Below are 14,183 nucleotides of genomic sequence, written 5' to 3'. Positions count from 1 at the left end.
AGGCAGGAAGGAAGGCAGGGAGGGAGAAAGGAAGGAAGGAAGGCAGGGAGGGAGAAAGGAAGGAAGGAAGGAAGGAAGGAGAAAACAATATAGATAAGTAAGAAACTAAACTAGGAGGATTAAATAATGAGGGGGTTGGAGGATGAGTTAAAGAGAAAATATGGAGGAGGGCAACTAGCATTGAAGGTCTTTTGAAAAAAAAAAAAAGAAAAAAACACCAGAAGTTATCTACTGTAGATGCTCCCTAAAATATGTACATAAATGTAAGAATTTAAATGAAATCACCATATAATGAGGTACACAATACCTACGCAACCTAGTAAAATCTCCAGTTACAGTTACATCTGTTGAGTCACTCCTTGTTCTAACATCACAGGCTAATGTCAAGGCTATTGGTCTCCATGGCCCGACAGCCCTATTACTTATAGATCATGTGTGGAAAGACCTAGCTGGTGCCCACCTACAAGCTTCACTCCTGCTGACGAGTGTTCATGATGTTGGAAGGTACTCTGCATGCTATCCGAGGAGAAAAGTCATCATTAAACCCTATGACCTAAACCAGCAATCTACCTGCAACATCCTCTGGTGCAATAGTGGCACAGATGTTATGAAAATAATCAACCACTTTTCAAAATTAAAATCGGGGCTGGAGAGTTGGCTCAGTGGCTAAGAGCACTGGCTGTTCTTCTAGAAGTCCTGAGTTCAATTCCCAACAACCATATGGCAGCTCTTCACTTCGGTTATGTGGTAATGAGATCTGATATCCTCTTCTGTCAGACAGACAGACAGACAGACAGACAGACAGACAGACAGAGCTCTCATACAAAAACAAAAATAAATTTTTAAAAATGTAAAATAGATAAAATAAAATTGGATTTTAAGGCCCACTCCATGAGCTGGAACCCATTCCTGACATTGCTAAACTGCCCAGGAACCTGACACTAGATAGATCATGGGCCTAAGGGAAAACCTATTACTACTACTACTCTACTAAAGGAAAAGCACAGTAGATTATTCCAAATGATAGATTGCTACACTCATTGATCAGTATTTGGGTCAATCCTCAGCAGAGAAATTTCTTCTTGAAATAGATGGCAATCAACACAGAGACCCTCAAATGAACGCAGAGAGTGAGGGACTTTGGAACACTCAATCCAAGAAGAGACGTCTTCACCAAACCCTCCCCTCAAGGTTCTGGGATCTATGTAGAAACGGAGGCAAAAAAGATTTTTAGAGCCAAGAGTTTACGGATTAATCCAAGTAAATAGCACCTTCCCAACACAGCAGGGCTGACACACCTTTGGCCTCACAGAAGCTAACGGAATGCACAAACCCTGCACAGGTTCAAACTGATAAAAATCTCAGCGCCAAGAAAAGGGAGTGGACATAAAGTACCATCCCTAACCAAGAAGCCACGTGCAATTGCTCGCTGCTGGGAAAGGGAACGCCATTCTCCTCTGCGAAGTCTCTCCAGAACCATCAGCCACAGTCCAGGGCAGTGCCACGGCCACGCTCAGGAGCAGCTGGACACCTAAAGTGAACCCCATGGTTCTTGTTTTGTATGAGATTTTTGTCTTACTGTTCGCTTGTTTTGATTTTTTTTAAGAGCAAGTGTATGAATTTGGCTGAGTAGGAAGGGTCTGAGGGGGGTTGGGGGAGGGAAAAACATAAGGAAAATGTACTGCATGAAAAAAACACTAAATGTAAGAAAAAAGTATTATTTAGTTTAGTTTGGAAAGGAGGGAAGAAGGAGGTGAATACTCAAGACTTTCCATAGTGGATTGTATTTCATGAATTTGATGGGCTTGGGTGGGGGTGCAGATTCATGTGGGTGCAGGTATGCACATTTGCATGTGCACATGAGTACATGTGTGCACAGATGTGTACACGCAAGTGCTCAGGTGCTGCTCCTCAGAAATTTCCCATCTTGATTTTTGAAATGGTCTTGCCTTATTCTGGGACCCACAGAGGAGACCAGACTAGCTGCTGGCCAGCCACAGACGTCTTCTCAAGTCCAGCTCCCCAGCGCAGGAATTACAAGTGTGTACCACTGCATCTGGCATTCTCACAAGGCTTCTAGGGATCCCACTTAGTTCCTGGTGTACAGACTGAACTACCTCTACCCATTACGTACAGCACACTTTAAAAACGTCTTAATTAATACAATAAGCATCCTTTCCTCATCTCCTATAGTTAAAATGTCTGGGGGGGGTCAGTCTGTGAGGACCAAAAGGGACACAGACAAAGATGACACCCTCTGGCCTCCACCCTCCAGGCATGTGAGCTCCAGTGCCAGAGACAGAGAACATAAAGTGGGTGGGAGGGAGAGACCGGTCCCACTGATGCAGGGTGGATGATGCCCCTAAGAGGCACTTACCCCGTTGTGTAAGGGATGTTTATGCCTCCTAGATTAATGCTTTCACAGCCAACAATGAACAGAGTTGAGAAGCACAGCAGAGAAACCCCGCTGCAGATCATAGCAAGCTTTGCAGATTCTCTTGCACCAAGCTTCAGCTTTTTTATGATGTAGCCTCCCAGGACAATGCCAACACCGGCACTGGGGACAATGATGACACCTGAGGAGAAGAAGAGGAAGAGAGAGTTCATTTGTACTAGCCTCGACTGTCCACTGTTACTGTCTCTTCTACTTCTTCTGTCTCCTTTTGCTTATCAGTACTAAGGTAAAGAATCAGAATTACTTTAATTCATAAATATTGAGTGTGTAATTTTACAGTATACTTCTTCCAATAAACATTGACAAAGGATTCAAATCCACAAGATGCAGCAAATATTATATTATAAATATTATATTACAAAGCAGTAATATAAGGACAAACAATTCATGAAAAAGGTGAACAAAATTTAAATTGGCCCCTCACTGAAGAGAACATCCAAAAGTCCTATGCACATGAAAAGACATCCCTTCATTACTGAGCAAGAAGCACAGGTTAAAACCACTGTGGCATTCTACCACACACCAAGTCAGAAGGTAAACATCTTAAAGTTTGGTAATGTCACGTGTTGGTCAAAATGTTGATTAAAGTGCTGGAAACTCTCGGCAGTAGAGGACACTAGGAACAACTTTGAGAAGCAGTTTATCATTACCTGGTACAACACACTCTGTGACAGGCAGTTCCATCCCAGATTTATACCCCCCCGAAGAAAGTCATGGTGAATACTAACCATTCTGGTAGTCTCCAACTGAAAATAAGCCAAATATCCCATCACAGACACAGTGTATGAGGAATATTCCTAACCCAAGTTATTATTATTATTATTATTATTATTATCATTATTATTACTAGAATAATACAAAGGAAGACCTGTAACCACATGTAACGTGGACAATTCTCATAAGGACGACACAAGAAAAGGAATGCAACAAAATATGCACACCTTCACACCTTTGTCAAGAACCAGGAGAACTAAGTTGTCATGTCCTAGGATGTGCACATGGTAACATGAGTATAAAGGAAGGGGAGTTACCATAAAAGCCAAGGTAGCTTGGCAATGAGCTGTTCAGGACAAAGGGGGTCCACAGTACTAAACATGCTCTATTCCATAAAGTGGGCTATGGTTACTGCCATTGCCTGGTGCTCATGTCTCCCTGAATTCATTTGTTAGTATTCTAACCCCTCAAGTGTTGGCATTAGGAAAGTGAACACCACATGAACAAGATTAGTGCCCTAATTAAAGAGACACACACATTCCCTTTTCTTTCCATCATATAATGGGCATAGTGAAAATGTTCCAATAAGATCAGGGGTGAGTGGAACACAACATCTGTTCTAACACTGCCGGGAGTAACTGTATTACAGAGCAATAGTGATCAAAACAAAACAAAACAAAACAAAAACCATGCATAGTATTGGTACAGTGACAGGCAGGAAAATCAATGGAATTGAATAGAAAACCCAGAAATGAACCCACACACCTATGGTCACTGATATTTGACAAAGGAGCTAAGGGTTATTCAGTGGAAAAGAGACAGCATTTTTAAGGAATGGTGCTTGTTCAACTGGCAGTCAGCATGTAGAAAAATGCAAATTGACCCAGTGGACTGAGCAGGAGGTCCACAATGGAGGAGTTAGAGAAAAGACTGAAGGAGTTGAAGGGCTTTGCAACCCCATAAGAAGAACAACAATATCAACCAACCAAATCCCTCCAGAGCTCCCAGGGACTAAGCCATCAACCAAGGAGTACACATGGCTCCAGCTGCATATGTAGCAGAGGATGGCCTTGTCAGGCATCAATGGGAGGAGAGGCCCTTGGTCCTATGAAGGCTTGGTAGATGCCCCAGTGTAGGGGAAACAAGGACTGAGAGGCAGGTGTGGGTGCTTGGGTGGAGGAACACCCTCATAGAAGCAGGGAGAGGGAGAGTAGGATGAGGGTTTCCCTGAGGGGGGAAAGCGGGAAGGGGGATAACATTTGAAATATAAATAAAGAAAATATCCAATAAAAGAGAAAAAAATAAAAGTATTCATTGGAACTGAAAAAAAGAAAGAAAGAAAGAAAATGTCCCATCTATGAGAAACAGACCTTCACCAGACACCAAATATGCCAAAACCTAGATCTTGGACTTCTGACTTCTACAACTGTAAGAAACCAAATCCTTACACTTGTGAACCACTCCATGGATGTTAATCTTGTCACATGAGCCTGAATAGACTAAGTAAGCCTTATGCTTACTACTCATTTCTCAATTCTGACCAGTGCCCTACTAGATGTCTTATATGACACTAAAAAATATAAAGACATGGAGTTGGAGAGATGGCTCAGCTTAAGAACAGGTACTCTTCTTGCAGAAGACAGAAGTTCAACTCCCAGGACTCACATTGGACAGCCCACAACCCTCTGTAACTCTAGCTCCAGGGAGACCTGGCCCTCCTGACCCCCACAGGCATCTGTGTTTACACACATGCATGAATAGACACACTTAAAACTAATAATAAAATATTTGTCTACAAAATGTAAAACAGCTGGGCAGTGGTGGCACATGCCTTTAATATCAGAACTTAGGAGACAAAGGCAGGTGAATTTCTGCGTGTTCAAGGCCACCTAGTCTAAAGAGTGAGTTCCAGCAACTAAGGAATAATGAATGGCTGAGAAACACCTGAAAAAAATGTTCAACATCCTTAGTCATCAGGGAAATGCAAATCAAAACAACCCTGAGATTCCATCTCATACCAGTCAGAATGGCTAAGATGAAAAATTCAGGTAACAGCAGATGCTGGTGAGGTTGTGGAGACAGAGGAACACTCCTCCATTGCTGGTGGGATTGCAAGCTTGTACAACCACTCTGGAAATCAGTCTGGCGGTTCCTCAGAAAATTGGACATAGTACTACCGTAGGACCCAGCAGTACCTCTTCTGGGCATATACCCAGAAAATCTTCCAACTGGTAATAAGGACACATGCTCCACTATGTTCATAGCAGTCTTATTTATAATAGCCAGAAGGTGGAAAGAACCCAGATGTCCCTCAATAGACGAATGGATACAGAAACTGTGGTACATTTACACAATGGCGTACTACTCAGCTATTAAAAACAATGAATTTATGAAATTCTTGGGCAAATGGATGTATCTGAAGGATATCATCCTTAGTGAGGTAACCCAATCACAAAAGAAGTCACTAGATATGCACTCACTGATAAGCAGATATTAGTCCAGAAACTTAGAATACCCAAGATACATTTTGCAAAACAAGAAAACCAAGAAAGATGACCATCGTGTGGATACTTCATTCCTCCTTAGAATAAGGAACAAAATACCCATGAAAGGATATAGGTACAGAGACAAAATTTAGAGCTAAGAGGAAAGGATGGACTATCCAGAGACTACCCCATCCGGGAATCCATCCCATCATCAGCCACCAAACCNAGATACTAATGCACATGCCAGCAAGATTCTGCTGAAGGGACCCTGATATAGTGGCCTCTTGTGAGGCTATGCCAGTGCCTGACAAACACAGAAGTGGATGCTCACAGTCAGTTATTGGATGGAACACAGGGCCCCCAATAGAGGAGCTAGAGAAAGTACCCAAGGAGCTGAAGTGGCATGCAACCCTGTAGGTGGAACAACAATATGAACTAACCAGTACCCCCTGAGCTCGTGTCTCTAGCTGCATATGTAATAGAAGATGGCCTAGTCAGCCATCATTGGGAAGAGAGGCCCCTTGGTCTTGCAAACTTTATATGACCCAGAACAGGGGAAGCCCCATGTAGGGGGAGTGGGTGGGTAGGGGAGCAGGGGCGGGGGTGGGGGGGTATAGGGAACTTTCAGGATAGCATTTGAAATGTAAATAAAGAAAATAATAATAATAATAAAAGAGTGAGTTCCAGGACAGCCAGGGGATACACAGAGAAAACATGTCTTGAAAAAGAAGAGGAAAATGAGGAGGAAAAGCAGGAAGAGAAGGAGAAGAAAGAGGAAAAACATAGAATACCTGCCCGCCCCCAATGTGCACCTTAAAAACTAAAAGACAGACATACAGACTAATAGAGAATCTCAATAAATCAAGTCTATAAGTTGCTGGGGAAACACAGAGAAAGGGGAAGCTGGGTGTTCCCTGGAAGAGATCTCACTGTGGCTATTTTCAGCTGACATTCAATAGAAGAGGCAGAATCGATTGAATGGACCAGCACAGAGAGACATTCTAAACAAAGGAAACGCACGTGAAGGTGTGAGGTCATGGTGTTAGGTATTCAAGGTGCTTCAAAATACCAAGGCTGTGCAATGCAAGACGATGGGAGGTGGTGGGGTGCAGGAGGAGGGGTAAGAGAACAGGGAAAGAAACTCAGATTGCATCTCTGAGCAACGAGAAGCCGCTGGAGACGTCTGAGCCAGGTCAGATGAGAGTTCTATGTTATGAAGGGCATTGCTGAAGCACTCCATACACGATAGCACAGATGGAGAGGTAACTCGAGTCTGAAGAGGTCAGAAGGGCAACTGCAAGAGGTCCAGGTGAGCTGCAGGGAATCACCACACTGACAGCACAATGAATTCAATAAGGAGATCGGGAACACTAGTGTGTGATACTAGAGCAGAATGGGGATCTGAAGAGGAGGCAGCTGTAGACTCTACTACAGACGGGAGTGTGAGGGGCCTGCAGAAGAAGCCAGCAAAGACCTCCCACTGGAACACTGGGGCTGTCAGCTCTCAAAGGAGCCTTGTTGAAAGATTTATAAGTTACAGTTGAATTCTGAGGGATGGGATGTTCTCTGAGTGCAAAGTGAGAAAAAGAGGAAGCCATCTGTAGAGAAGGGGTGTTAATGGGATATGACAAAGAGATGACCCCATAAAGAACACTAAAAACCAGAGACATGCAAGAGGAAAGCCAGAGACGAACAGTGTTATAAACGAATTGAACTTGACTGGGCTTTGAGTTCAGCAAGCAGCGAGCTCATTCATTACACACATGCAGGTGGTCACATTTCATGTGAGAATGATCCCACGGATGTCTAAGCAGATACAGTTCTGGTCTCTAATGGTGCTACTCCTTCGTTAGGGGATACAAAAGAGGGTCCTCCAGGCTGAAGTTACTGTTACCAGCTCTGTCTGAACCTAATTTTATGTTCTTTCCTGGCATGTTCTTTCCTCTCCCTGAGACCCCAGATACCAAAGAGCCAACACCCTATCCCACAGTGCCCCAGGTTTACCCTCTGCCAATACCATCTCTTGTCTAGCCCTCAAGGAGACAGTTCTGTGGTCCCTAAGCTCCTGATCCTAGCACTCCCCAGGGGTCATGATACCTAGAACTCAGGGTACCACAGCATGTGTGGGGAATGCATCAATATATACCAAAGAATGCTCAACTCCATAGCATGTGTGGGGAATGCATCAATATATACCAAAGAATGCTCAACTCCAAAGCATGTGTGGGGAATGCATCAATATATACCAAAGAATGCTCAACTCCATAGCATGTGTGGGGAATGCATCAATATATACCAAAGAATGCTCAACTCCACAGCATGTGTGGGGAATGCATCAATATATACCAAAGAGTGCTCAACTCCACAGGCATCTGTGTGGTCTCAGGCATTTGAGCGCTTGATCTCTGGTTGGTGATGCTGTTTAGCGGGTTTAGGAGGAGCAGCATTGTTAGAGGAAGTGTGTCACTGAGGGTGAGCACTGAGAGTTTATAACCTCACACCATCCCCAGTGTGCCCTCTCTCCCTCATGCCCCTGCCGCATAACCTTGGCTTGTTGCCATGTTTACTCTCTGATGCTGTGGACTCTCATTCCTTTGGAATGATAAGCCAAAATAAACTCTCTCTTCTTTAAGCTGCTTTGCTTGTAGCATTTTAACACAGCAACAGAAAAGTAGCCAATATAGCAAGTACGCCATTACTCATGGTCTCTCGGATGGGAAGGAGCAGAGTATTTTCTCCATACCACACTGTGGTGTGGTAGAGTAGGCAAGTCAACTAAGATTTACTTAACTTTATAAAAGCCTGTGCTACTAATTTTATAATACAAAATAAAACCCTTCCTCTTGCCTGGGATAAATTAAATTTTAAGGTTTCTACCATCTCTTGCAAACATCTTCTTTTAGAGAATAGGTATCCATTACCATCAGAGGAGAACCAAAGATATTGTTTACAAAATCCACACCTCAATGCTGGCAAATATTAAAATGATCCAAGAATAAAGGGCAGAGTAAGTTCACCTTCTCCCGAACTGCACATCAGTCTACAAATAATAGCATCGTAAGAGACCCACATCTCTTGCATTTTGTAATGTCTCATCCTCACTGTTGTGGAAATTTTTCAGAGGTAATTAAGTAGCTGTATGTGGCATCTGAATTACTCGATGGAATCTTTCACTTAGAATTCTGTGGCTATTTTAAGACAGAGAACAACATATTTCTTTCCATCCATCATATTCCATAATATGGCTTCAAACCTCATTCAATTTTAGACAAAGAAGGGCTCTGTGTGTGTGTTTATGTACATGTGAGTGTGTATAAGTATGTGTGAGTGTGTTTATGTACATGTGAATGTGTATAAGTGTGTGTGAATGTTTATGTACGTGTGAATGTGTATGTGTGTGTTTATGTACATGTGAGTGTGTATAAGTGTGTGTGTTTATGTACATGTGAGTGCATTTAAGTGTATGTGTGAGAGTGTATTTACTTACATGTGTGTTTAAGTGTGTGCATGTGTGTGTGTGTGTGTGTGTGTGTGTGTGTGTGTGTGTGTGTGTGTGTGTAAGTGTATGTAGTGCACAGTTCAAGCTTCCCTTAGGAACTTTCTTGGGGACTTAAGGCAGTAGATTAGTAGCATGGCCTTGTTGGAATGATTTAAAGGGCTCTCAGGATCTTAGCTCCACACAGCCTTTGGGCTGAGGATTCCTGTATGTAGCTCATCAGTTAATCCTCATAGGCCCGATAGAGCTCATTCACCATCACACATTTCAGCCATGCTAATATAGTGAGGCCTGTACAGTAGGAGAGAAATATGAGAAGCCCAGTCTCAGGGATTCAAAGACTTAGACACCAGAGGAGAGGTGACACAAAGGAACATTCAGGGAGAAGAGACCCAGTCTTCATCGTGGGTCTCTGAGGAATCAGATGAAGTCACACATGAATGGGCACGCCTGGCTGTGTTGTCACAGGGCCCCCAAAATCAAACAGAATAAATATGGTTTCAGCTTTTATACCTTACACACCTAGAACAGCTTTCTGCATCGATGTAATAAAGCCAGAAAGCAACATCACTTGCAATGGGAAAATACTTAAAAATCTCCTTCATCTCCTGGTTCTGGGAAACAGGAAGGAAAGCACATTAAGCAAATAATCACGGGGGAGGGGGGTTACCTGTGCCTTTTGTAGAGGAAATTTCACAGGACCGTAACAGGAGCTCATTAATGTCTTCAGTTATCAAAAATAAGTTGCAAGCATTAGGTTACCACGCTCAGTTCCTGTTCATGGTACAGGTTTGGGTCTGTGCCAAATGCAAAGCCCTCTGAGAAGGCCTTCAGGCAAGATCTACTTTCTGTCAGCAGTTTTCAGCTGTTCTCTGTTCATTGTTGTCCGAGTTCTGTAGCTTTCAGAGCCTTCCCTTCCAGAAAACTGATCATGTCCCCGCCCACCAGGAGCTCAGCTAGAAACCTGACGAGGCCTTCCACCACCACCACCACCACCACCACCACCACCCCTGTCGGGAGGAACAGAGTCTTAAAACTCTGTTCACCAAGGGCAGGGGGGTAGAGTTTTTAAAAAGTTGACACACCTATTGTATTTATTCCATCAGGTCCACATGGGAGACCAGAGTTGTCATTTTGGGCTAAAGTCCAATCACTAATTTGAATGCATTTTAATTTTTCCTTCATTTTTTATTATCTCTTATTTTATGTGTATGAATTTTTGCTTGTTTACATCCCTTTATCCCCTGGCTCCCGGAAACAGTAGGGAGGAGTTATTATTGCACATGCGCCAGTGGTCAAGTGTACATCTGCTGCTGGTCAAGATCAGCAAGGGGCATCAAATCCCCTGGAACTGGAGTTACAAGCAGTTATGAGCCACCATACGGGTGCTGGGAAATAAACGTGGATCCTCTGGAAGAACAACCAGTGCTGTTAAATGCCAAGCCATCTCCACAACTCCTCGTTTAAAAAACAAAAATTGACAACTTCACTGAGCTGTAAGTCACACACTACAGAATTTGCCTATGAACCACACAGCGCCACTTTGGAGGATGCTGGGACTTGAGCACAGGGCCACTGGGCAGGTTTTCAAGGCTTTGCTCTTCATCTCTCCCTCCTTAGGGCCCAACTACACTGTACTCTAGTCATGCCTTGCTCTTTTTTCATGCATTATGTGATGAACTCTAAGGCTATGTCCACACTGGGGATATTATGAGTAACACTGTTGTGAGAGTTCATGCATTTATCTTGTTTAATGTGGTCATAAGTTTCATTTCTTTGGAAACAGGCCTAGAAAAGGAGTTTCCAGGTCATGTGCTTGAAGATGCATGAAACTATTCTCCAGAGGGCTCCAGATGTTCCGACCAACAGTGCATAAGGATTTCACTCCATTCTTCCACTTTTGTACCAACAGTTTTAAAAGGTAATATTTGATGTGGCCAAACATGTAGGTATGGTTTAGGGTCTGTAGATCATTGTGGCTTTGATCTGCATTTCTCTGGTGACTAACTGGGTCCGTTGTCTTTCCCTGGACTTATTTTGGCCACTTGTACCTTCTCTGGACAAATGTCTATTCATAGCTTCTCCTCAGGTCTTAAAGTTGGCTTATCTTTCTGGAAGTTTTGAACTATTGTAGACACCGCTGATACATGTTTCAAAAATATTTTCCCTTGTCTTGATGGTGTCCTTTGATACAAAAGTTTTAACACTAATAATATGCAATTTCTTTGCTTTTCCCCATGGCCCACATTTCTTAATCTAAGACCACAATGATTCATATATGTGCTTATTTCTAGGAATATTATAATATTAACAGTCAGACCCGATGGGTACTCACTGCACTGCTCATTCCAAGATGCAGGTTTGCTTGCCATGCATAATTGCACCAGATAATGACAGCTTTACTCTAAGGTTTCTAATAACAAAGCTGATTCGGGAAAAAAATGGACTCTAGAAATGCCATGGTCGGAGCATGTATCCATAAAGAACAACAACCCTGTGAGAACATAGGCTGCCGGCATTAATAACTTAGTCAGACTTACAGGGAGTAGCCACTGGACAGGAAGCGTCAGAACCATCTGCAATTTCTCAGCTAATAGCCTCCTCTCCTCACCTCACCCTCTGCTTGTGGACGTTGTACATCGTGGTGCGGAGCCTAGTGCGCACCACGATGTACAACGTCCACAAGCATCTCTTTCCCTCCCCTCCCCTCCCCTCCCCTACCCTTTTCTAATGCTCAAAAATAAGCAAGCAAACAAACCTATGATCCTAACTCAGGACCATCTAGCCAATGTGCTCAGTTTACAGAGCATAAAACAAAAAGTGACATCAGTCAACAGCTGGATAATGCCACACATAAACTCTCAAGTGTTCTAATTCTAACTGGAAAGGGAAGGTGCCAGATCTGGGATCTGTCTGTGCATCTTAAACTGGCCTGGAGCTTGGGAGCCTCCTGCCTCAGCTTCCCAGGAGCTAAGATTACAGGCACCTGACTCACACCTGGCTCAAACCCTGGCTTCCCAGGGTTGAGATTCGAAATCCAGTATGTTTTCTGCATCACAGGGGGTTAGGCCTTCCATAACCACAGGTATAAATCATAACATTTGGTTAATTATATTGATGATATTTTCCAAGCATTTCAAGCTATTGTTTTCTGTAGAAATATGTATTTGATTTTACTAGAGAAAGAAAAATATTTTTATCAAAGAAACTTGATGTACAATCAATTCTTCTAAGTTCCATTTATCTAAACAATGAAAGGATTTTAGACTAATTTTCCACCTATAGCTCAAAATTCCTTTTAAAATGTACAAACTATTATTTTCAGCCACGTAAGGTACTTATGGAAAAACAAGTGCTGTGATATAAAGGTTAGATGTGTTCATATCATTGTTTCAGTGATGGTCCACAGCAAGTCTCAGGTCAGCCAGGCCTACATAAGGAGAAGCTGCCTCATTAAGACAATTCATGCCGTAACAGTATCCATTCTACTTTTTTTTAATCTCCTAAAGAATTTGATATTTATATAGTGTATATTTTACATAATTTTAAAAAAGATGTTACTACTGCTTTAAATAAAACAAATTATACTAAGTATCCTACAAGAGAAATTTATACCTATAATGTTTCTAAAAGTCACTTAAGTCAACACACAAACAAATTACATCATCTTTCTGCAAATAGAGTTAAGACAGGACTTTCAGTACAATGACTTGAAGAATCTGGTAAGTAACGTAGCTACGGACTTCTGTGCTTTGCTCCGGCTGATGGAAAAAACCAGCCTGAGCAGAAACTGAGCTGCCAGCAAAATGATTTTCCTGTGGTCCACCTGCAATGGTTCAGGTTACAAAAGGGCATTGCTTCACTTTCTAATAATGGCTTATCATGCTTTATTATTTATGTAAAAAGTAAAGTACTTCCTGTCTGTAACAAGCATTTCTTGTCTACTCTTAAGAGCCAGTGTATTCGTTAGCCTTGGACATGATCTTTATGTGTTAACAGAAATCACTTCTGAATGAGAGACGACGGAATGAGCCAGAAGTGAGAACAATTTGTCTTTAGTCCTGTAAGGCCAGCACTGGATGCCATCAATGCTTGAATGAGCACCTGCTTCTTTAGTGACTTGCCTATACCTAGGATATTTCACTCTATCCTCTACCGCCTCTTTTTCTCTAATCTTCTGTGGATGTTTGGTGAAAGTAGAAAGGGGACCATGAGAAGACAGAAAGAGACCCAAAGGGAATGGAAGAGGAAACACATAGAAGCAGAAGGGGAAGACATTTGGGGGTTTAACAAGAGGGGGACAGAAAAATGGAAAAAAAGAGTGGGGGCAGGGCGGATAAGAATGAAGTAAAATGAAGAATGCATGAAAATGCCATCCTGAAGCCCACCGCTCCGAATGCTAACTTAAGTATCAAATGATGTATGTTCAAGCTTTCAAAGGAGGAAAGCAACCAGCAGTCCTGCCCAGCTATGACCCCTGTGAACCATGATAATGACCAGTATGGTACAATCCTAAGGGTACAATAGTGGCATGCATGCTCTGGAAGTAACCAATAACTCTCTAATTAGATTTACACCACAAGAGGAAAAACTATTCCTGATTCTGGAAACCTAATCCACTACCCAGAGCTAAAGAAGTGATGGGTCTTGGAGGAGAACCTACATCTACATTCCTAACCACATTCTAAATATTTGTTCTTATAATCCCAGATAAGTGTAGTCTTCACCCCTCACCAAGGAAACTCCTCTTTACAATAGATGGAGACCACAACCAATCAAAATGCAGAGTTGTGGAGCCCAGTCCCACAGAAACACCTACAAAACAGTTCCTAGGCTTCAGGCAACATTGCAGAAGAGGCGAATAGACCCTAAAAGCCAAAAGACCAGGGACTTAGAGCTGAGATTGTATCTTCTAGTAACATCAGAAGCTGCACCCATAAAGTCTTGCCAACACAGCTGCCTAGGCCTGAGCTTACAAGCACGACACCAATAGGAATGTCACAGTGGACAGGGAGGGCAAGCTCATGAGGTC

General features: G+C 42.7%; 1 protein-coding gene across 2 annotated transcripts in view; it reads right to left on the bottom strand.

Moving 5' to 3' along the window:
• Slco5a1 (solute carrier organic anion transporter family member 5A1) overlaps window positions 1-14,183 on the bottom strand; it is a 113,807-nt gene that overhangs the window by 24,306 nt on the left and 75,318 nt on the right. For both annotated transcript variants that reach the window (XM_021222197.2, XM_021222198.2), the window contains one exon: window positions 2,378-2,576. In XM_021222197.2, coding sequence (XP_021077856.1) covers window positions 2,378-2,576 — 199 coding nt within the window. The remainder of the gene's footprint in view (window positions 1-2,377; window positions 2,577-14,183) is intronic.

Source organism: Mus pahari, chromosome 22 (assembly GCF_900095145.1).
Source record: "Mus pahari chromosome 22, PAHARI_EIJ_v1.1, whole genome shotgun sequence".
Taxonomy (NCBI): domain Eukaryota; kingdom Metazoa; phylum Chordata; class Mammalia; order Rodentia; family Muridae; genus Mus; species Mus pahari.
Note: the sequence above shows the minus strand (reverse complement) of the source record. Positions and strands in the feature narration are given on the sequence as shown.